Source organism: Pseudoliparis swirei, chromosome 8, assembly GCF_029220125.1.
Source record: "Pseudoliparis swirei isolate HS2019 ecotype Mariana Trench chromosome 8, NWPU_hadal_v1, whole genome shotgun sequence".
In the NCBI taxonomy this organism is placed as follows: domain Eukaryota; kingdom Metazoa; phylum Chordata; class Actinopteri; order Perciformes; family Liparidae; genus Pseudoliparis; species Pseudoliparis swirei.
Genome location: NC_079395.1, coordinates 15,823,723 through 15,848,132, shown reverse-complemented (window position 1 = coordinate 15,848,132; position 24,410 = coordinate 15,823,723). Strand labels below are relative to the sequence as shown.

The following is a 24,410-nucleotide window of genomic DNA, read 5'->3' as shown; positions in this document are numbered from 1 at the left end:
GACAGCCTGCACTGCTGACCTGGAGACCCCGCCGTCCAACATGCAGACTCTCCTCCTCGCATCTCTGCTCGGGTGCCTCGGTAAGGACATGTCATCCGTCGTAAGTACAGATGTACTTCACGCTTACTGTACCTGCATTGTGATTGAATCCGATCTGCATTCGCAGCCGCGTGTCCGCGGCCCCAGCGACCAACGTGAGATGGTGCGTCACCTCGCCAAAGAACTGGAGAAATGCGCCGCTCGCGGGCCGCAGCTCCGGTGTTCTCCTGCGTGAGGATGACCTCCACCAAGCTCTGCATCGAGGCAATTAGGGTGAGGAGAGAATATTACCCAGAGCATGCTCTAATAAAATAATGTGTGTCATTCACAGTGCATCGTATTCATGCTCAACATGCCAAATCTGAATCTATTATTATAGCTGTAGTGGACTAACATGGACAATATTTCACTCGAATATGGATACAAATGGAAATGCAAAGTATAAATAGCTCAAAAGTGTTCAGTGCTGGAGTAAATGTTAGTTTCCACCGCTTCCACAATGAGAAAAATAATCCAACATGAGTACAAACAAGGGCACCAGTATAATTAACCATGTGTAAATTGTAGCAGAAAGAGAAACAGGTGTTCTCATTCATAACCCTGCTTACGGCCACACCACCCTGAGCGGCCCGATCTCATCTGATCCCGGAAGTACTTGGATGGGAGACCGCCTGGGAATACCAGGTGCTGTAAGTGAAAAGAAACTGAGTGAAATGCATGAAACTGTTTTCCGGGTTGTGTTTTGTGTTTCGTTTTGTGTGATACATACTGTACCTTTTTGTAGTGGAGGAGCAAGTTAGCCAGACAAACCCCCTTATTGCTAAAGTAGCTTGACAAAAATAATGGGTTAAAGGGATCCTCGCCACAAAGTATCAACAACTCATATGTGTGATGCATGTATTTAGAAGCTGCATCTGTATGTGTTAGCTGGTTGAGCTGGAGATAACTGCTTTATTTGGTAATTTACCTTCAACCATGAATTATATTTTGGACATTGATCATATGTTTAGTTTAGAAAATGCCGTAGATTACAAATACCTGTTAACAACAGCCATCAAACACATTTAAAAGAGCAAAACATTACAATATTTACCCCTGAAATGTATGGGGTAAGTATAAAGTAGCACTGAATCAAAACATTCAAGAAAAGTACCCATATCTCACCATTGCAAGAAACAAAAGTGCTTAAATAAATGTGTTACTTTGCACCACTGCATTTAGCAACTGACAAAATATGCAGAAAACTGTTCGTCACATGTCTTTGAGTTGCCGGAGAAATTAAACCTCATGTTGCTGGTTGCTGACAGTTTGTGGGTGATTTTATTTCCCATCAGGCTGATCAGGCAGACGCCGTCACTTTGGACGGAGGGGACATCTACATTGCTGGACTGAACAACAATGGCCTGCAGCCCATTATTGCTGAGGACTACGGCACCTGTATGTTCACGAATCAGCTCTCTCTACTGACCAACTTGGCACAAGAGAGGGGATTTTACATGAGTTGCATGTTTTGACTTTTTCCTCACAATTGTTCTGCTCACATCCAGCGGCGTCGGACACCTGTTACTACGGTGTTGCTGTGGTGAAGAAGGGCACTACATTTGGCCTGAGAGACCTCCAGGGGAAGAAATCCTGCCACACTGGGTTGAATAAATCTGCAGGCTGGAACATCCCCATCGGAACCCTGGTGTCCATGCGTTTGATTCAGTGGGAAGGCATTGAAGATGAAGCTGTTGTCAAGGGTAAGTTACACTATGTGAGGCACAATCCTCAAATAAAAGTTACTTCGCGTATACGTCACGAGTGATCACAGTGTGAAATGTGTTTTCTCTGGATTTGTATTCTCAGATACCTGTCATTTCATGTAATGGGAGACCTGCCAGTTAAATATGAGGCTACAGCCAGCAGAAACGGCTCTGTCCAAAATTCACCCTGCAGCACCTCTAAAGATCACCAATTAGCACATTTAATTTGCTTAATCTGAGTGTAAAAATGTCAAATTGTAACATAAAGTCATAGGCCACGCCCAGCCAAGAAACAATCTGGCCCATACAACCCCTGTAGAACACAATGTTGATGATTTATAAAGCTTTCCAGTCTTGTCCAGAAAGTTCCAAGTAATAAAGAGCATTATTGAGACTTTATTTATGTTGTGGTCAAGCTGTCTCATCGGTGTGGGTGGTGGAGCTGCTTTACAGGCACTGGGACAAACGTTTCTAAAATCTTTGCTAACGACGTTGCTTTTTGTCTCTCAGCTGTGGGCAACTACTTCTCGGCCAGCTGTGTCCCGGGGGTCACAAGGGCAGCAATCTGTGCCAACTCTGCAGGGGAGACTGCTCCAAGTCTCACACTGAGCCGTACTACGACTACAGCGGAGCCTTCCAGTCAGTATTAGTCCCTGATCTCTAATCCTTCTCAGTTGTATCGTCCTCCATCGACCTCTGCACATGTCTCTTCCAAATATGACCACACCTCCATCCTGTGACATTTTAATGTAATGTGATGCCTTCTTGAACCCAGTGGAAATGTTGGGAACAAACAAACCACTAATGTTGGTGTTCCTGTCGACTGCTCTTCTTAATAGGTGCCTGAAGGACGGCGCTGGAGACGTGGCTTTTGTGAAGCACCTCACTGTACCTGGTCAGTGTCACACGGTCATTTATTCTAATATGAATTATGGACTCATATTAAATGTCAGCAACTAAACTAGTCAGTTGTTTCAAATCTACAGTATAAGACTAGCTAAATGCCCTCATCCTGTTTAATAATTCATTACCATATACAGTATCTTTTTATTAAATTAGATGTTTTATCAATTACAATAACAACAAAACAAGAAAAAGACTTTCAGACAGGCAGCATCACATATATATCAGATTCATTGGATATTATGGAGGGCAAACTTGTTATGAAAATGACATAATTAAGGCAAAGGGAGAAAAAACAAGAAGCCAGTCCCCATTTTAATTGTTCAAACTGATATATACAATATATTATTTCCATCTTAAAACCAAGCCAATTATCTGATGATGGGAGGATCAGTCTCTAACTCTATGTATATATGTATGTATTTATTTATTTATTCTCCACACAATATACACTACCGTTCAAAAGTTTGGGATCACCCAGATAATTTCGTGTTTTCCATGAAAACTCACACTTTTATTTATCAAATGAGTTGCAAAATGTATAGAAAATATAGTCAAGACATTGACAAGGTTAGAAATAATGATTTGTATTTGAAGTATTAATTTTTTTCTTCAAACTTTGCTATCGTCAAAGAATGCTCCTTTTGCAGCAATTACAACATTGCAGACCTTTGGCATTCTAGCTGTTAATTTGTTGAGGTAATCTGTTGAAATGTCACCCCACGCTTCCTGAAGCACCTGCCACAAGTTGGATTGGCTTGATGGGCACTTCTTGCGGACCATACGGTCAAGCTGCTCCCACAACAGCTCAATGGGGTTGAGATCTGGTGACTGTGCTGGCCACTCCATTACAGACAGCAGACCAGCTGCCTGCTTCTTCCCTAAATAGTTCTTGCACAATTTGGAGGTGTGCTTTGGGTCATTGTCCTGTTGGAGGAGGAAATTGGCTCCAATCAAGCGCTTCCCACAGGGTATGGCATGGCGTTGCAAAATGGAGTGATAGCCTTCCTTATTTAAAATCCCTTTTACCTGGTACAAATCTCCCACTTTACCAGCACCAAAGCAGCCCCAGACCATCACATGACCTCCACCATGCTTGACAGATGGTGTCAGGCACTCTTCCAGCATCTTTTCACCTGTTCTGCGTCTCACAAATGTTCTTCTGTGTGATCCAAACACCTCAAACTTGGATTCATCTGTCCATAACACCTTTTTCCAATCTTCCTCTGTCCAATACCTGTGTTCTTTTGCCCATACCAATCTTTTCTTTTTATTGGCCAGTCTCAGATATGGCTTTTTCTTTGCCACTCTGCCTAGAAGGCCAGCATCCCGGAGTCGCCTCTTCACTGTCGACGTTGACACTGGCATTTTGCGGGTACCATTTAAAGAAGCTGCCAGTTGAGGACCTGTGAGGCGTCTATTTCTCAAACTAGAGACTCTAATGTACTTGTCTTCTTGCTGAGTTGTGCACCGGGGCCTCCCACTTCTCTTTCTGCTCTGGTTAGAGCCCGTTTGTGCTGTTCTCTGAAGGGAGTAGTACACACCGCTGAAGGAAATTTTCAGTTTCTTTGCAATTTCTCACATGGAATAGCCTTCATTTCTAAGAACAAGAATAGACTGGCGAGTTTCACATGAAAGTTCTTTTTTTCTGGCCATTTTGAGAGTCTTATCGAACCCACAAATGTGATGCTCCAGATAATCAACTAGCTCAAAGGAAGGCCAGTTTTATAGCTTCTCTCATCAGCAAAACAGTTTTCAGCTGTGCTAACATAATTGCACAAGGGTTTTCAAGGGTTTTCTAATCATCCATTAGTCTTCTAAGGCGATTAGCAAACACAATGTACCATTAGAACACTGGAGTGATAGTTGATGGAAATGGGCCTCTATACACCTCTGGAGATATTTCATTAGAAACCAGACGTTTCCACCTAGAATAGTCATTTACCACATTAACAATGTATAGAGTGTATTTCTGATTGATTTAATGTTATCTTCATTGGAAAAAACAGTGCTTTTCTTTGAAAAATAAGGACATTTCTAAGTGATCCCAAACTTTTGAACGGTAGTGTAAACCTGTATCATATACTCATATGAGGCTGTTTTAATGCTTTATTACACTTTTTTATGTTTATTTTAACAGCTAAGATTCTCACTCTTTGTCAGAATATAACATAATAATAATATAATAACTAATACAATATTTTGTAAACAAATCGAGAAACAAAGCGCTCCTTTGATGAACCGTAGACTTTGACTTCACAAAACAGGGTGGGGAGAAGATGGGTAAAACGTTTATGTAGAAGTAGAAGATTTAAATAACTTGTGTCTCATTGTTGTTGCACACTTTCAGAGTCGGAGAAGGCCAACTACGAGCTGCTGTGCAAAGATAACACCAGGGCGCCAATAGACGACTATGAAAAATGCCACCTGGCCAGAGCACCAGCCCACACTGTTGTCAGTCGCAAGGACCAACAGCTGGCTGGATTAATCTGGAACAGCCTGACTTCAGTACAGGTATGGTACTAAATGTTGTACTGCACAAAGGGCCCCGTTGAGAAATACAGTGATTCATTGAAACATGTAACTCGTGGGCTTACATAACGAAAGAACTTTCCTTTAGTCTCTTCAGGGCTTTGACCTCTTCTCCTCTGAAGCCTATGCACCTGGCAAAAACCTGATGTTCAAAGACTCCACCAAGAAGCTGGTGCAGCTGCCCCCAAACACCGACTCCTTCCTGTATTTAGGTGCTGGATATACCAGCATCATCCGTTCCCTTAAGAAAGGTACTTTTAACATTAGTAGACAAAAACACACGTATTCATCTTAGACTGCAGACACTTGTTTATGGTTGTACTTCACTTTCCAGAGCCAGCAGGCACTCAATCCACTGCCATTAAATGGTGTGCCATGGGCCACGCTGAGACGGTCAAGTGTGACACGTGGAACGGCAACAGTGGTGACGCCGACCCCCAAGTTGAATGCGAGACTGCCCCTACTGTTGAAGAGTGCCTGAAAAAGATTATGGTAAAACAGTCTTTTCGTCACAACCGTGAGATGTTTTTCTTTGTTCAAACTTGTGTATCTGATTATCTGTGATCTCTGCCATCCTGTAGCGTAAAGAGGCCGACGCAATGGCAGTGGATGGAGGACAGGTGTACACCGCTGGGAAGTGTGGTCTTGTTCCTGCTATGGTGGAGCAGTACGACGCAGGTGGGATGCTTACATAGCACAGACACCGTGCCGTTACATTTATTTCTAACTTTCCTACAATATTTTAATCTGTCTCTCTCCGCAGATCAGTGCGGCGTCCCTGGAGGTAATACAGACTCAATCAAATGTTCCGATATCTCCGACATGAGAACCAAACGTGTGATTTGTGCATGTGCCTTGAGGACCATAAAAGAAAACATTCCATCTATGTGACTATATGACAATAGCAACGATCCTAGACAACATCTAGTTTGCACTGGCTTAAAGACTTTCTAGATTATGCAAACAGTTTACATGGAACTGATTAATATGGAAGTGTAATAGCAGAAAATGTTCATCTCACAGCTTTAAGATGAACCTTTAAATGAAATGACTTAATACCAATAATTGTCCGAGGGATATATTTTTGATTCATACATGCTGTATTTTCCCTCTCGTCGTAGCCAAGGCCTCCTCTTACTACGCTGTCGCCGTGGTAAAGAAGAGTTCAGGGTTGACCTGGAAAACCCTGAAGGGCAAGAGGTCTTGCCACACTGGCGTCGGCAGAACTGCTGGCTGGAACGTCCCCATGGGTCAAATACACAAAGAGACTAACGACTGTGACTTCAGTGAGTGTGACAGGAAAAATCTCAAATATGTTCAGAAACGCAACACCAGCAAGATTATGTTTCCTATCAACCACATGAGGAAATGTTTCAAAGTTGCAAAATGTTCACGTATTTAATTACAAAGTTCACTTGTTGCAACATACTTTTGTCATGGCTTAGACAACTCAGTAAAGTCATATTTCACAAAAAGACATTACTCCTTAGTGTCGCTTCACATTCTCACGGTTGCCTTTTCCACACATCGAGTGTAACGCCAACACATTGTATCCCCTCCTCTCCTCAGCCAAGTTCTTCATCAGCGGCTGTGCCCCCGGCTCAGACCCCACCTCTCCGTTCTGTTCTCAGTGTGTCGGCAGCCGCAAGATTAAGGATGATTCCAAGTGCAAAGCCAGCGCTGACGAGGATTACTACGGCTCCATCGGCGCCTTAAGGTAGGATGGCAACAGTGCATTTCTAAACGCGCGTCCTTAAAAGGATAGAGAGACATTTTGGGAGATGCGCACATTTGCTTTCTTTCTGAGAATTAGGAAAGATTGATATCACTCACATATCCGTCTGGTGACCGGGCCGTCGCCTATGGGGTCCGGTCGGTGTCAGCCCGAAGAAATAACATGGAGCATTCACCCTGTGGACCCACCAGCCGCATGGAAAAGCATCGGGGTCGGGTCCTATGTAGGCCGAACGGCAGGCCGGGCAGGGGGCCTGGGCGAGCCGATCACCGGCAGCATGGAATAGCTCTAGGGACGTGGAACGTCACCTCGCTAGCGGGGAAGGAGCCGGAGCTGGTGTGGGAGGTGAGGCAGTACCAGCTAGATATAGTTGGGCTCACCTCCACGCAATGCACTGGCTCTGGAACCAAGCTCCTGGAGAAGGGTTGGACTCTGTTCTTTTCTGGAGCTGCCTAGGGTGAGAGGCGCCGGGCGGGAGTGGGGATACTCACAAGCCCCCGGCTGAGCGCTGCTGTGTTGAAGTTTTCCCCGGAGAACGAGAGGGTCGCCTCCCTGCACCTACGGGTTGCGGGGAGTAAGGCTCTGACTGTGGTTTGTGCTTATGCACCAAACCACAGTTCAGAGTATCCGGCCTTCTTGGAGTCGGTAGGAGGGGTCCTGGAGAGGGCACCGCCTGCCGACTCCATAGTTCTCCTGGGAGACTTCAACACTCACGTGGGCAATGACAAAGAAACCTGGCGGGGGTGATTGGGAGGAACGGCTTGCCGATCTTAACCTGAGCGGTGTTCTGTTATTGGACTTCTGTGCTAGCCACGGCTTGTCCATAAAGAACACCATGTTCGAACATAAGGTGGCTCATAAGTGTACCTGGTACTAGAACACCTTAGGTCGGAGATCAATGATCAACTTTGTAATCGTATCATCTGATCTGCGGCCGTATATCTTGGACACTCGGGTGAAGAGAGGAGCAGAGCTGTCAACTGATCACCACCTGGTGGAGAGTGGGATCAGATGGCGAGGGAGTCAGATAGAAAGACCTGGCAAGCCCAAACGTGGAGTGCGGGTGAACTGGGAACTTCTGGTCGAGGACCCTGGAGGTCTTCAACTCCCACCCCATAAAATCCCTGGCAGAGGCCGCTAAGGTTATCAAGAAGCTCCTTGGTGGCAAGGCGCCGGGGGTGGATGAGATCCGCCCTGAGATGCTGAAGACGCTGGACATTGTTGGGCTGTCTTGGCTGACACGCCTCTTCGATGTCACATGGGGGTCAGGAACAGTGCCCTTGGACTGGCAGACCGGGGTGGTGGTTCCCATTTTCAAAAAGGGGGACAAACTATCGTGGTATCACACTACTCAGCCTTCCGGGTAAAGTTTATGCCAGGGTGCTGGAAAGGAGGCTCCGACCGTCGGTCGAACCTCAGATTCAAGACCAGCAGTGCGGATTCCGTCCCGGTTGTCTTTACCCTCGCACGAATACTCAAGGGGTCTTGGGAGTTTTCCCAACCAGTCTACATGTGCTTTGTGGACTTGGAGAAGGCTTTCGACCCGGTCCCTCGGGGGGTGCTGCGGGAATATGGGATTCCGGACTCGTTGCTACGGGCTATCCGGTCTCTGTACGCCTGCAGTAAGATCTGTGTTCGTATTCTCGGCATTAATTCAGATACGTTCCCAGTGGGTTTTGGCCTCCGCTAGGGCTGCCCTTTATAACCGGTCCTGTTTGTGATTTTCATGGACAGGATATCTGGGCGCAGCCTGGGGGGGGGGGGGAGCAGGTGATCTCCGGCATTCACTGGGGCGTTTTTCAGCCAAGTGTGAAGCAGCGGGGGTGAGAGTTAGCACCTCCAAATCTTGAGTAACCCAAGCGAAGGAGTTCAAGTATGTCGCAGTCTTGTTCACGAGTGAGGGTAAAATGGAGCGGGAGATTGACAGGCCGATCAGACCCAGGACACGCTGTAGGGATTATATCTCCCGGCTGGCCTGGGAAAGCTTCGGGATTCCTCAAAATGAGGGAAATGAAGATTAGTTGCAATAATATTTACGGCTCTGCAAATAAAAATAAATAAACTTGGTTTGAACCGTTTCTATGTCATGAACAAATGGTTATAGCTGGAAAATGTTGCGGGTGAGAGGGAAGTCTGGGTCAGCCTGCTGGGTCTGCTGCTCCCGCGACCCGACCCCGGAACAAGCGGATGAGAATTGATGGATGGAGAGACAGGTTGACTGCCTTTCTTTATGCTAAGCTAAGCTAACTGCCTTTCAACTCCAGCTCTTTACTTAGATAGATAGATAGATAGATAGATATATACTTTATTAATCCCCAAGGGGAAATTTGTCGAGTCAGTAGCAGCAACACAAGAATAAAAAAACAAAACACAAAATATAAGAAGGGTTAGGGTGATCTGGCAAGAGGTGAACTGTTGTAGAGCCTCATAGCCGTCGGCAGGAATGTTCTCCTGTATCTCTCCTTGTGGCAGCGGAGCGTGAGGAGACGTCTGGAGAAAGTACTCCTCTGTCCCTGTAGGAGGTGGTGGAGAGGGTGGTCCGGGTTGTCCAATATGGACACCAGTTTCTTCAACGACCTCCTCTCCACCACCTGTTCCAGGTGCTCCAGCTGGCAGCCGATGATGGAGCCAGCCTTCCTAACCAGTTTGTTAAGGCGGCTGGTGTCACCGGCTCGATGCTGCTCCCCAGCAGACAATGGCAAAGTGCAGCACACTGGCGACAACCGACTGGTAGAATAACTCCAGCATCTTGCTGCACACGTTGAAGGATCGAAGCTTTCTCAGGAAAAAGAGACGACTCATCCGCTTCTTGTACACAGCGTTGATGTTGGCCTTCCAGTTCAGTCGGCTGTCGATGGAGACGCCCAGGTACTTGTACTCCTCCACCATGTCCACGTCCACTCCCAGGACACTCAGAGGTGTAGGAGCTGTCACCTTCCTCCTGAAGTCCACCACCATCTCTCTGGTCTTGGCCACGTTCAGCCGCAGGTGGTTCTCATCGGCCCACTTTACAAAGTCACTCACCACTGCCCTGTACTCCTCCTCCCGTCCATCCCTAATACACCCGACCACTGCAGAATCATCAGAGTACTTCTGCAGATGGCATGACTCCGTGTTGTACTGGAAGTCACTGGTGTACAGGGTGAAGAGGAAGGAGACAGAACAGTTCCTGTGGGGCTCAACATCACTGACCACCGTTCCAGACAGCACCGGCCCATTCTGACAAACTGTGGTCTGCCTGTGAGGTAGTCAGTGATCCAGGAGATGGTGACGGCGTCACACGCCACTGCAGCTTCTCACTCAGCAGCAGTGGCTGGATGGTGTTAAATGCACTGGAGAAGTCAAAGAAAGTGACTCTCACAGAGACATCGGTTCCATCCAGGTGCGACTGAGCTCGTTGCAGCAGGTAGATGATGGCGTCGTCCACTCCCACATGAGGCTGGTAAGCAAATTACATAGGTAAGGGAAAGTCACCCCTTTGACACAAAAAATACATGCAATGTATTCCGCCATACAGGAAAGTAACCACGATGACATTGTGTTTCCAGACAACATACAATCGACGGGGAGGAATGGGTTACTTTGGGTCAATTGGAGTACATGGGCGTGACATATTTAAAAAATCGCTAGATGGCGCTCTTGATTCATTTATTGAATTGCTGAGACTGTTAGTGACCATTAGACTGTTGATTTCAAAATTGATTATTTATTATTTATTAATTCATTTTTTTGGTCATTTTTGAAAAAACTTGATATAGTATACAACAGGAGACACTCTTTAAGGATTAGTTGGTTTTAGCTAGCTAGCATGCTGCTAACGGAAGTTAGCTTTCTGAAGGGTCTACAGACTTGTGCTTAGAGTATGTTGTTCAGGGCATCCATGACCATCTGGGGTTCTAATTTCCAGCATTTTGGAGCTTGTTGAAAAATCGCTAATTAGCCACATGCTACTATCATGACGGGGTAAATTGGCATACACGGCCGGCCCATGAAGATGTATGCCAAATGACACAGTTAAACTGTGTCATTTGGCATACACTTTTATGGGCCGGCCGAGTATGTGAAATGACCCTGGTTATTTTAAGGGGATTTCACCTGTTTTGTACCCAGAAAAGGTGTCCCAAATCCTGGGTACTTGCATGCTAAATTGACCATAGTCCTCCCACACAGAGATCAGTTGGAGTTAGTAGTTCAGGGCATCAAAATTGACCATAGTCCTCCCACACAGAGATCAGTTGGAGTTAGTAGTTCAGGGCATCAAGTGACACTTATTATTTTAGTGACATTTTACCTGTTTTGTACCCAGGAAAGGTGCTTCAAGTCCTGGGTACTTGTATAGTAATGTGACCATGGTGCATGGTCCCTGGTACTTTTAGTGACATTTTACATGTTTTGTACCCAGGAAAGGTGCTTCAATTCCTGGGTACTTTTATCGTAATGTGACCATGGTTCTCCTGGTACTTTTAGTGACATTTTACCAGGAAAGGTGGTCCCATAAAGGACCAGGGCATCCATGGCTGTCTGGCGTTTCATTTTCAAGCATTTTGGACGTTTTACATGCTAAACCGGAAGTTACATGCTAAACCGGAAGTGCCTGAAGTACCTCTTATGAAGGGTCTAGAGCTTAGTTCTTTGAGTGTGTTAGTCACGCCACCCTGGGGACTCTGTGGTTTCAATTTTAAGCATTTTGGAGCATGTTGACAAATCGCTAGTAGCCACATGCTAATCAGTAGCCAAGCCTTCTAAAACTTTTTAAAAAGTGAATATTGCGAATAAAAATACGGGGCCAAGTACCATGGACTCAGACCACTTTCACTGATGTGCACCTAGGAGGAATCGCCGCGATCCTGGGTAGTTTTCTTGCAAATTGACCATCTTCCTCCCGTAGTAGAGCCAAAGTTAGGGTAAATTGGCATACACGGCCGGCCCATACAGATGTAGTCGAAATGACACAGTTTAATGACTAGGGAACAGGGGTCATTTCACATACACTTGTATGGGCCGGCCGAGTATGTGAAATGACCCTGGTTATTTTAAGGGGATTTCTCCTGTTTTGTACCCAGAAAAGGTGCCCAAATCCTGGGTACATGCATGCTAAATTGACCATGGTCCTCCCACACAGAGATCAGTTGGAGTTAGTAGTTCAGGGCATCAAGTGACACTGGTTATTGTAAGGGGATTTCTCCTGTTTTATACCCAGAAAAGGTGCCCAAATCCTGGGTACTTGCATGCTAAATTGTCCATGGTCCTCCCACACAGAGATCAGTTGGAGTTAGTAGTTCAGGGCATCAAGTGACACTGGTTATTATAAGGGGATTTCTCCTGTTTTGTACCCAGAAAAGGTGCCCAACTCCCGGGTACTTGCATGCTAAATTGACCATGGTCCTCCCACACAGAGATCAGGTGGAGTTATTAGTTCAGGGCATCAAGTGACACTGGTTATTATAAGGGGATTTCTCCTGTTTTGTACCCAGAAAAGGTGCCCAAATCCTGGGTACATGCATGCTAAAGTGACCATCTTCCACCCATACAAAGGACTCTATACTTGGGTAAATGTTAGTCAAATCCCCCTCTCAAAGATCCAGGGAGGATTGGGGGACAGTGACTGTCACCAGGCATACATTCCCTCCAAGGCCGAACCAATAGTGACTTTACTTGGGTAAATGTGAGTCAAAGATCCAGGAGGATTGGGGGACAGTGACTGTCACCAGGCATACATTCCCTCCAAGGCCGAACCAATAGTGACTTTACTTGGGTAAATGTGAGTCAAAGATCCAGGGAGGATTGGGGGACAGTGACTGTCACCAGGCATACATTCCCTCCAAGGCCGAACCAATAGTGACTTTACTTGGGTAAATGTGAGTCAAAGATCCAGGGAGGATTGGGGGACAGTGAAGGTCAAAGGGGGGACAAAAGGCAAAATGCAATTGGTCTGTCGGGCCTCTGGAGCTTACTCCCTGACCTTGCTCACCATCCGACCCCGTGGACCCCAAACTTAAGCACTGCCCTGAGTTAAAACCATTATGCCGAATTTTTTCGTTTCGGACCCCTGGTTGTATAAATAAATTTTTTTTTCCGTTTATACCACCAGGGGCCCGAAACGAAAAATTTTTCGTAGATGGGTTTTAACTCAGGGCTGGGTGCTTAAGTGTGGGTGCACGGGGTCGGATGGTGCGCAAGGTCATGGAGTAAGCTCCAGAGGCCCCACAGACCAATTGCATTTTGCCTTTTGTCCCAGTGACCTCACTGTCCCCAATCCTCCTGGATCTTGACTGACACGCACCAGTATAGTCACTCCTGGTGGTCCGCCTTGTATGTGATGTATGCCTGGTGACCTCACTGTCCCCAATCCTCCTGATCTTGACTCACATTTACCCCAGTATAGTCACTCCTGGTGGTCCGGCCTTGGAGGGAATGTATGCCTGGTGACCCTCACTGTCCCCCAATCCTCCCGGGTCTTTGAGAGGGGGATTTGACTGACATGTACCCCAGTATAGTCACTCCTGGTGGTCCGGCCTTGTATGTGATGTATGCCTGGTGACCCTCACTGTCCCCCAATCCTCCAGGATCTTTGAGACGGGGATTTGACTGACATGTACCCCAGTATTGTCACTCCTGGTGGTCCGACCTAGTATGTGATGTATGCCTGGGGATTTGACTAACATTTACCCAGAAGAGGTGCCCAAAACCTGGGTACTTTGAGTGACATGTTACCTGTTGTGTACCCAGGAAAGGTGGCTCAAGTCCTGGGTACTTTGAGTGACATGTTACCTGTTGTGTACCCAGGAAAGGTGGCTCAAGTCCTGGGTACTTTGAGTGACATGTTACCTGTTGTGTACCCAGGAAAGGTGGCTCAAGTCCTGGGTACTTTGAGTGACATGTTACCTGTTGTGTACCTCTTATAAAGGGTCTAGAGCTTAGTGCTTTTAGTATGTTCATCACGCCATCCAGGCCTATCTGGCGTTCTAATTTCAAGCATTTTGGAGCATGTTGAAAAATCGCTATAACCACATGCTAACCATTAGCCAAGCCTTCTAAAGCATTTTTTGAAGTGAATATTGAGAATAAAAATACAGGGTCAAGGACCATGGGTTCAGACATCCCTGACTGATGTGCCCCTAGGAGGTGTGCCCCTGATCCTGGGTACTTTTCTTGCAAATTGACCATCCTCCTCCCTTAGTAGAGCCAAAGTTAGGGTAAATTGGCATACACGGCCGGCCCATGAAGGTGTATGCCAAATGACACAGTTTAATACATGGGTCATTTATGCCCTCTGGTGGCGAAAACTGGCACGGGAGGATTGGCATACATTGTAATACATTTAAAAAAAAATCATAACTCTGCGATCGAAGGTCAGAATTGAAATCTTTTTTTCCCAGATGTAGCGCGGGAAGGGGCACTGTGAGCCTGAGGTGTGTTTCGATTTTTAGCGCCCCCGAAAAGGCTCCAAAATTCAGGCCGAAGTTTTTGACCACCGGACACCCGAAATCTATGCCTCCTGACACTCGGGTCCCTAGGTAGCAACCAGACATGAGAGCGGTATCAATGTTCTCATCTGACAGAGCAAATTAATGTGAATTGCTCTTCCAGTTCACCCTGCTCTGGGTGGAAAACCCATCTTCATATTGCTCAAGTTGTGTTTTCTTCATTGTAGATGTCTGGTTGAGGATTCCGGAGACGTTGCCTTCATCAAACACTCAACCATACTCGACAACACAGCTGGTAAGAGACGGACACGGACCGGTCCACATCTAAACTGCGAATGTGTCATTTTGTATAAAACTATAACATTCTTGCTACTCTTCTTTGTTAAAGTCAACAATGATGAGTACCAGCTGATCTGTCCGGGGAAGAGTCCAGTGCCAGTCATTGATTACCTCTCTTGTCACCTGGCTGCTGTGCCCGCCCACGCGGTGGTGACTCGCCCCGACAGCCGTAACGAGGTTGTTCGCATTCTCTTGGAGCAGCAGGTCAGTGAGGGAAAAATACAGGGTCAAAGTCAAAAAGGGCATTTTGAGGGGGTTGGCACACTTGTTTTGAAGTTTAAAGATGTCTTTACGGCCTTGTTATGGATGTCGAAATTACTCGATCAAAGGAACATTTGAAATCTCCCTTTTATTTCTCATTATAGTCCGCATTTGGTGCCACTGTCAGTGATGACTCATTCAGCTTGTTCAAGTCCGAAGATGGAAAGAACCTCCTCTTCAAGGACTCCACTAAGTGTCTCCAGGTGGTTGAAGCTGGAACAAGCTATGAAAGCTTTCTGGGACCAGAGTACATGAATGCCATGAGTTCGCTCAGACAGTGCACGGAAACCACTCCAGGTCTGTAGTCCCGTTGGTCAAATCAAGAGTAATGGGACAGTCGAGACATTAACTTTCAAAATGTATCTCTGCATCCAAGACGCATCACATTCAGCTTAACCCTCCTGTTACCTTCGGGTCAATTTGACCCCATTCAATGTTTAACCCTCCTGTTACCTTTATATTTACTGACATATTTTACCCTTGGGGTCAATTTGACCCCAGCAATTAAAACCTCCAGAAAATTATTAGAATTAATATTGTTTTCCAAGTTTAAGTGTGAGGTACTTTATGTTTGTTTGTTGACTACCTAAATAGCCCTTTAAATATATAAAAAAGTTGATATTTCTTATATGTTTGACACAGTGAAAAACAGCCGGGGGTCAAATTGACCCGAAAGAACACCGACATTAAACATTGAATGGGGTCAAATTGACCCTAAGGTAACAGGAGGGTTAAATACGCTATTTCTTCTTTTCTTTCCGTTCCCAACCGATCTGGAGAAATCTTGCACTTTCCATTCCTGCCAGGAAACAAACTAGTGACCGCCACGGAGCATGTGGTGCCTCCTCACTCAGCCTGCAGTGATTCGGGCACCTTAACCACACTTCACACATTAAGATAAGATAAGAGAGATAAGATAATCCTTTATTAGTCCCACAGTCGGGAAATTTCAGGATCACAGCAGCAGGTGCACGTTAGAGCATTAATAAAAATAAAACACAAAACACAATAACAATACTAATCCTAAATACTAAAAGACTAAATATACAGAGGAAACTATATATACAAGGGGAAAACAAAGTAAAGTGCTGAGTAAAGTGTTGAGTTTGCCAGGATCTCCAGGATCTACTGCAGTGTGTTGTGCAGCCTGACAGCAGCAGGAAGGAAGGACTTGTGCTGCCTCTCCCTCAGACACCGAGGATGAATCAGACGGTGGCTGAAGGAGCTGTGCAGAGCTGCGAGAGTGTCAAGCATGGGGTGTGAGGCGTGGTTCATCAGGGACGAGAGCTTTGCCATCATCCTCCCGTCCCCCACCACCTCCACAGTATCCAGAGGACACCCAGCACGCTGCTGGCCTTCTTTAGCAGCTTGTTCAGCCTCTTCCTGTCAGCCGCTGCCATGCTGCTGCTCCAGAAGACCACTCCATAAAAGATGGCGGATGCCACCACAGAGTTAAAGAAGGTCTTCAGCAGTGCTCCCTGCACTCCAAAGGACCTCAGTCTCCTCAGCAGAAAGAGTCTGCTCTGTCCCTTTTTATAGAGTGCGTGTGCGTGGTCAGTCCAGTCCAGTTTGTGGTTCAGGTGAACACCCAGGTACTTCTAAGATTTTACAATCTCAATGTCCAGTCCCCAACATCAGTCAACAAGATTGTGTTTGTCTATTGCCCAAGTTCTTAAATAAATGATCGAGATGAGCTCCAAGTTCTGACAAAACTCAACCAGTAATACAGCAATTCATGTCTGTTAATGACCAGATAGCTACATGATTCTTGATTGGGTGGAGCTCCTTTGGAGGCTTTTCAGAGTAGCCAAAAAGCACAATGGCAATTATAGTGATTAGAGTTATTTGGTGGTAAAACATTTTGTATTGCGTCTTTTATACCGGACCAGTTTAATGTTTATCAAGCCCATGATTGTTTTGTATCAGACCATTTTGACCCCAAGAGTGTTTTACAACAATGCTTTACAGCCAATAAGCCACCGCATTTGTTCTTGACTGTTTTTCGGCATTGTAAGCACATTTGATAAGATGGCTATTTTTGTATATACGCTGTCAATTACAATACTACAGTGCACTTTAGTGATATCTGATGAATTCCTAAACATTACACTATTACAAAAACAGACCATACTGTCACCACAAAGAGCATTAACAAGGCTTTATTTGAGAAAAGTCAGGCACGAGTTGACAGAACATAGTTGATCCCATAACACAGGTAATGTAACATTGTGTTTCAACGGCATGAAAATAGCCTCATGTGGGCGTGATTGGTCACCGGATAGTTGATTGTAAGTGATGGTAGTGCAACGTATCTGTTTGTCGGTCGTTCTTCTAGAAACAGGTCTACAGAGAGATCAGTAAGAAAATATGATTTTGCGGTTTAATGTGTGAAGTGTGGTTAAGCTGCCCGAATCACTGCAGGCTGAGTGAGGAGGCACCACATGCTCCGTGGCGGTCACTAGTTTGTTTCCTGGCAGGAATGGAAAGAGCAAGATTTCTCCAGACCTGTTGGGAACGGAAAGAAAAGAAATAATAATGTATTTAAGCTGAATGTGATGCATCTTGGATGCAGAGATACATTTTGAAAGTTAATGTCTCGACTGTCCCATTACTCTTGATTTGACCAACGGGACTACAGACCTGGAGTGGTTTCCGTGCACTCTCTGAGCGAACTCATGGCATTCATGTACTCTGGTCCCAGAAAGCTTTCATAGCTTGTTCCAGCTTCAACCACCTGGAGACACTTAGTGGAGTCCTTGAAGAGGAGGTTCTTTCCACCTTCGGACTTGAACAAGCTGAATGCGGCATCACTGACAGTGGCACCAAATGCGGCCTATAATGAGAAATAAAAGGGAGATTTCAAATGTTCCTTTGATCGAGTAATTTCGACATCCATAACAAGGCCGGAAAAAACATCTTTAAACTTCAAAACAAGTGTGCCAACCCCCTCAAAATGCCCTTTTTGACTTTGACCCTGTATTTTTCCCTCACTGACCTGCTGCTCCATGAGAATGCGAACAACCTCGTTGCGGCTGTCGGGGCGAGTCACCACCGCGTGGGCGGGCACAGCAGCCAGGTGACAAGAGAGGTAATCAGTGACTGGCACTGGACTCTTCCCCGGACAGATCAGCTGGTACTCATCATTGTTGACTTTAACAAAGAAGAGTAGCAAGAATGTTATAGTTTTATACAAAATGACACATTCGCAGTTTAGATGTGGACCGGTCCGTGTCCGTCTCTTACCAGCTGTGTTGTCGAGTATGGTTGAGTGTTTGATGAAGGCAACGTCTCCGGAATCCTCAACCAGACATCTACAATGAAGAAAGCACAACTTGAGCAATATGAAGATGGGTTTCCCACCCAGAGCAGGGTGAACTGGAAGAGCAATTCACATTAATTTGCTCTGTCAGATGAGAACATTGATACCGCTCTCATGTCTGGTTGCTAAGTAAAGAGCTGGAGTTGAAAGGCAGTTAGCTTAGCTTAGCATAAAGAAAGAAAGTTAACCTGTCTCTCTTCAAAAGTAAAACAAAATGCCTGAATAATGGATACAATGTATCTTGTCTATTTACGCCACAGACAAATATTAAAACCATTATTTGGGGGTTTTACGGGGCCGTTTGCATTATTACCATTTCTGATAATTCCCCCTTGAACCACAAATTTCCATTTTTACGCATCCGTCAAACAAATCAGATACAGATAATAAGTGACTTATAACAACCTTTGTGCTAATCTCGGCCTCCTGGTTAAAGCTCGTAAACGTAGCACATGGACATGCGAGCGGTATCAATCTTTCCCAATGCTCAGAAAGAAAGCAAATGTGCGCATCTCCCAAAATGTCTCTATTCTTTGAACATTCGAGCGTGCTGAGAATAAATGCACTGTTGCCATCCTACCTTAAGGCGCCATTGTAGCCGTAGTAATTCTCTTCAGCGCTGGCTTTGCACTTGGAATCATCCGCAGTTTTGCCGCTGCCGACACACTGAGTACAGAACGGAGAGGTGGGGTCTGAGCCGGGGGCACAGCCGCTGATGAAGAACTTGGCTGAGGAGGGGATACAATGTGTTGGCGTTACACTCGGTGTGTGGAAAAGGCAACCGTGAGAATGTGAAGCGACACTAAGGAGTAATGTCTTTTTGTGAAATATGACTTTACTGAGTTGCCTAAGCCATGACAAAAGTATGTTGCAACAAGTGAACTTTGTAATTAAATACGTGAACATTTTGCAACTTTGAAACATTTCCTCATGTGGTTGATAGGAAACATAATCTTGCTGGTGTTGTGTTTCTGAACATATTTGAGATTTTTCCTGTCACACTCACTGAAGTCACAGTCGTTAGTCTCTTTGTGTATTTGACCCATGGGGACGTTCCAGCCAGCAGTTCTGCCGACGCCAGTGTGGCAAGACCTCTTGCCCTTCAGGGTTTTCCAGGTCAACCCTGAACTCTTCTTTACCACGGCGACAGCGTAGTAAGAGGAGGCCTTGGCTACGACGAGAGGGAAAATACAGCATGTATGAATCAAAAATATATCCTCGGACAATTATTGGTATTAAGTCATTTCATTTAAAGGTTCATCTTAAAGCTGTGAGATGAACATTTTCTGCTATTACACTTCCATATTAATCAGTTCCATGTAAACTGTTTGCATAATCTAGAAAGTCTTTAAGCCAGTGCAAACTAGATGTTGTCTAGGATCGTTGCTATTGTCATATAGTCACATAGATGGAATGTTTTCTTTTATGGTCCTCAAGGCACATGCACAAATCACACGTTTGGTTCTCATGTCGGAGATATCGGAACATTTGATTGAGTCTGTATTACCTCCAGGGATGCCGCACTGATCTGCGGAGAGAGACAGAGATTAAAATATTGTAGGAAAGTTAGGAATAAATGTAACGGCACGGTGTCTGTGCTATGTAAGCATCCCACCTGCGTTGTACTGCTCCACCATAGCAGGAACAAGACCACACTTCCCAGCGGTGTACACCTGTCCTCCATCCACTGCCATTGCGTCGGCCTCTTTACGCTACAGGATGACAGAGATCACAGATAATCAGATACACAAGTTTGAACAAAGAAAAACATCTCACGGTTGTGACGAAAAGACTGTTTTACCATAATCTTTTTCAGGCACTCTTCAACAGTAGGGGCAGTCTCGCATTCAACTTGGGGGTCGGCGTCACCACTGTTGCCGTTCCACGTGTCACACTTGACCGTCTCAGCGTGGCCCACGGCACACCATTTAATGGCAGTGGATTGAGTGCCTGTTGGCTCTGGAAAGTGAAGTACAACCATAAACAAGTGTCTGCAGTCTAAGATGAATACGTGTGTTTTTGTCAACTAATGTTAAAAGTACCTTTCTTAAGGGAACGGATGATGCTGGTATATCCAGCACCTAAATACAGGAAGGAGTCGGTGTTTGGGGGCAGCTGCACCAGCTTCTTGGTGGAGTCTTTGAACATCAGGTTTTTGCCAGGTGCATAGGCTTCAGAGGAGAAGAGGTCAAAGCCCTGAAAAGACAAAAGGAAAGTTCTTTCGTTATGTAAGCCCACGAGTTACATGTTTCAATGAATCACTGTATTTCTCAACGGGGCCCTTTGTGCAGTACAACATTTAGTACCATACCTGTACTGAAGTCAGGCTGTTCCAGATTAATCCAGCCAGCTGTTGGTCCTTGCGGCTGACAACAGCGTGGGCTGGTGCTCTGGCCAGGTGGCATTTTTCATAGTCGTCTATTGGCGCCCTGGTGTTATCTTTGCACAGCAGCTCGTAGTTGGCCTTCTCCGACTCTGAAAGTGTGCAAAAACAATGAGACACAAGTTATTTAAATCTTCTACTTCTACATAAACGTTTTACCCATCTTCTCCCCACCCTGTTTTGTGAAGTCAAAGTCTACGGTTCATCAAAGGAGCGCTTTGTTTCTCGATTTGTTTACAAAAATATTGTATTAGTTATTATATTATTATTATGTTATGTTATATTCTGACAAAGAGTGAGAATCTTAGCTGTTAAAATAAACATAAAAAAGTGTAATAAAGCATTAAAACAACCTCATATGAGTATATGATACAGGTTTATATTGTGTGGAGAATAAATAAATAAATACATACATATATACATAGAGTTAGAGACTGATCCTCCCATCATCAGATAATTGGCTTGGTTTTAAGATGGAAATAATATATTGTATATATCAGTTTGAACAATTAAAATGGGGACTGGCTTCTTGTTTTTCCTCCCTTTGCCTTAATTATGTCATTTTCATAACAAGTTTGCCCTCCATAATATCCAATGAATCTGATATATATGTGATGCTGCCTGTCTGAAAGTCTTTTTCTTGTTTTGTTGTTATTGTAATTGATAAAACATCTAATTTAATAAAAGATATATGGTAATGAATTATTAAACAGGATGAGGGCATTTAGCTAGTCTTATACTGTAGATTTGAAACAACTGACTAGTTTAGTTGCTGACATTTACTATGAGTCCATAATTCATATTAGAATAAATGACCGTGTGACACTGACCAGGTACAGTGAGGTGCTTCACAAAAGCCACGTCTCCAGCGCCGTCCTTCAGGCACCTATTAAGAAGAGCAGTCGACAGGAACACCAACATTAGTGGTTTGTTTGTTCCCAACATTTCCACTGGGTTCAAGAAGGCATCACATTACATTAAAATGTCACAGGATGGAGGTGTGGTCATATTTGGAAGAGACATGTGCAGAGGTCGATGGAGGACGATACAACTGAGAAGGATTAGAGATCAGAGACTAATACTGACTGGAAGGCTCCGCTGTAGTCGTAGTACGGCTCAGTGTGAGACTTGGAGCAGTCTCCCCTGCAGAGTTGGCACAGATTGCTGCCCCTTGTGGCCCCCGGGACACAGCTGGCCGAGAAGTAGTTGCCCACAGCTGAGAGACAAAAAGCAACGTCGTTAGCAAAGATTTTGGAAACGTTTGTCCCAGTGCCTGTAAAGCAGCTCCACCACCCACACCGATGAGACAGCTTGACCACAACATAAATAAAGTCTCAATAATGCTCTTTATTACTTGGAACTTTCTGGACAAGACTGGAAAGGTTTATAAATCATCAACATTGTGTTCTACAGGGGTTGTATGGGCCAGATTGTTTCTTGGCTGGGCGTGGCCTATGACTTTATGTTACAATTTGACATTTTTACACTCAGATTAAGCAAATTAAATGTGCTAATTGGTGATCTTTAGAGGTGCTGCAGGGTGAATTTTGGACAGAGCCGTTTCTGCTGGCTGTAGCCTCATATTTAACTGGCAGGTCTCCCATTACATGAAATGACAGGTATCTGAGAATACAAATCCAGAGAAAACACATTTCACACTGTGATCACTCGTGACATATACGCGAAGTAACTTTTATTTGAGGATTGTGCCTCACATAGTGTAACTTACCCTTGACAACAGCTTCATCTTCAATGCCTTCCCACTGAATCAAACCCATGGACACCAGGGTTCCGATGGGGATGTTCCAGCCTGCAGATTTATTCAACCCAGTGTGGCAGGATTTCTTCCCCTGGAGGTCTCTCAGGCCAAATGTAGTGCCCTTCTTCACCACAGCAACACCGTAGTAACAGGTGTCCGACGCCGCTGGATGTGAGCAGAACAATTGTCAGGAAGAAGTCAAAACATGCAACTCATGTAAAATCCCCTCTCTTGTGCTAAGTTGGTCAGTAGAGAGAGCTGATTCGTGAACATACAGATGCCGTAGTCCTCAGCAATAATGGGCTGCAGGCCATTGTTGTTCAGTCCAGCAATGTAGATGTCCCCTCCGTCCAAAGTGACGGCGTCTGCCTGATCAGCCTGATGGGAAATAAAATCACCCACAAACTGTCAGCAACCAGCAACATGAGGTTTAATTTCTCCGGCAGCTCTGTTTACTGTTTACTGTTTACTTACTGTTTACATTGACTTTTAAGGTTTTTCTCTGAGTCTGAACTTTTTGTTAATATTCTGTTTAACCACAGTGTGGAAGTTGTTAGGGATCTGCAGGTTTTTATGTAAACTTTGTTTTAATGCAATAAATACGATTTGTTTGCCATAAAACATGGTGTTTCTTATCACTAAATTTTCATTTGAAATGATGCATACTTTTAGGTCATATTAACTAGGAAAGTAATGTCAACTTCCTTCTAACTTATATAAGAGTTGACATTACTTATTTGGACAAGTGAACAGAATGCATGATGATAAGTTATATATATTTTTAACTTTCAGAGCTAAGTTGACATTACTTATTTGGACAAGTGAACAGAATGCATGATAATAAGTTATATATATTTTTAACTTTCATTGCTAAGTTGACTACTTATTTGGACAAGTGAACAGAATGCATGATGATAATTATATATATTTGTAACTTTCATTGCTAAGTTGACATTATTTATTTGGACAAGTGAGCAGAATGCATGATGATAAGTTATATATATTTTTAACTTTCATAGCTAAGTTGACATTATTTATTTGGACAAGTGAACAGAATGCATGATGATAAGTTATACAGTATATATTTTGAACTTACATTGCTAAGTTGAACTAAGTTGTATTATACAGTCAAGTGAACGTAGAGCAATCGAAAGCTAAAGTAAACTCACGATCATGAGTTGTATCAAATTGTAAATCCAATTTGACTACACTTGAAAGTCTAAGGCAGCAATTGTACTTATGTTTTTAAGTTGAACCACATTGATTTTTATTACAGTGTACAGATGCCGCTTATAAATACATGCATCACACATATGAATAACATGAGTTGTTGATACTTACACATGGTTAATTATACTGGTGCCCTTGTTTGTACTAATGTTGGATTATTTTCTCATTGTGGAAGCGGTGGAAACTAACATTTACTCCAGCATTGAACACTTTTGAGTTATTTATACTTTGCATTTCCATTTGTAACCATATTCGAGTGAAATATTGTCCATGTTAGTCCACTACAGCTACAATAATAGATTCAGATTTGGCATGTTGAGCATGAATACGATGCACTGTGAATGATACACATTATTTTATTAGAGCATGCTCTGGGTAATATTTCTCTCCTCACCTTAATTGCCTCGATGCAGGTCAGGGCAGAGGTCTTCCTCACGCAGGAGAACACCGGAGCTGCGGCCGCGAGCGCGGCGCATTTCTCCAGTTCTTTGGACGAGGTGACGCACCATCTCACGTTGGTCGCTGGGGCCGCGGACACGGCGGCTGCGAATGCAGATCGGGTTCAATCACAATGCAGGTACAGTGAGCGTGGCGTACATCTGTACTTACGACGGATGACATGTCCTTACCGAGGCACCCGAGCAGAGATGCGAGGAGGAGAGTCTGCATGTTGGACGGCGGGGTCTCCAGGTCAGCAGTGCAGTGCTGTCCGGTAGGCAGCTCGGCCTTTTTATAGCA

At 44.7% G+C, this 24,410-nt stretch overlaps 1 protein-coding gene and 1 pseudogene across 2 annotated transcripts; one reads left to right on the top strand and one right to left on the bottom strand.

The window, feature by feature from the left end:
• Nucleotides 1–252: 252 nt before the first annotated feature.
• LOC130197531 (serotransferrin-like) lies at nt 253–17,229 on the top strand (annotated as a pseudogene).
• Nucleotides 17,125–24,410, bottom strand: LOC130197529 (serotransferrin-like). Of its 2 annotated transcripts, XM_056420232.1 has the most exons (17): nt 24,302–24,410; nt 24,067–24,215; nt 22,718–22,820; nt 22,413–22,607; nt 21,770–21,899; nt 21,514–21,569; nt 20,612–20,775; nt 20,343–20,496; nt 20,102–20,259; nt 19,916–20,012; nt 19,808–19,828; nt 19,307–19,471; nt 18,881–19,028; nt 18,225–18,292; nt 17,977–18,131; nt 17,622–17,814; nt 17,125–17,486 (listed from the first exon to the last, which is right to left on the bottom strand). In XM_056420232.1, the coding sequence occupies exons 1-17, from the start codon at nt 24,339–24,341 to the stop codon at nt 17,440–17,442; spliced, it is 2,043 nt and encodes a 680-aa protein (XP_056276207.1). In that variant the 5' UTR covers nt 24,342–24,410; the 3' UTR covers nt 17,125–17,439. The 2 variants fall into 2 exon arrangements, with proteins under 2 accessions (XP_056276207.1, XP_056276206.1); XM_056420231.1 differs by having other exon boundaries at nt 17,977–18,292.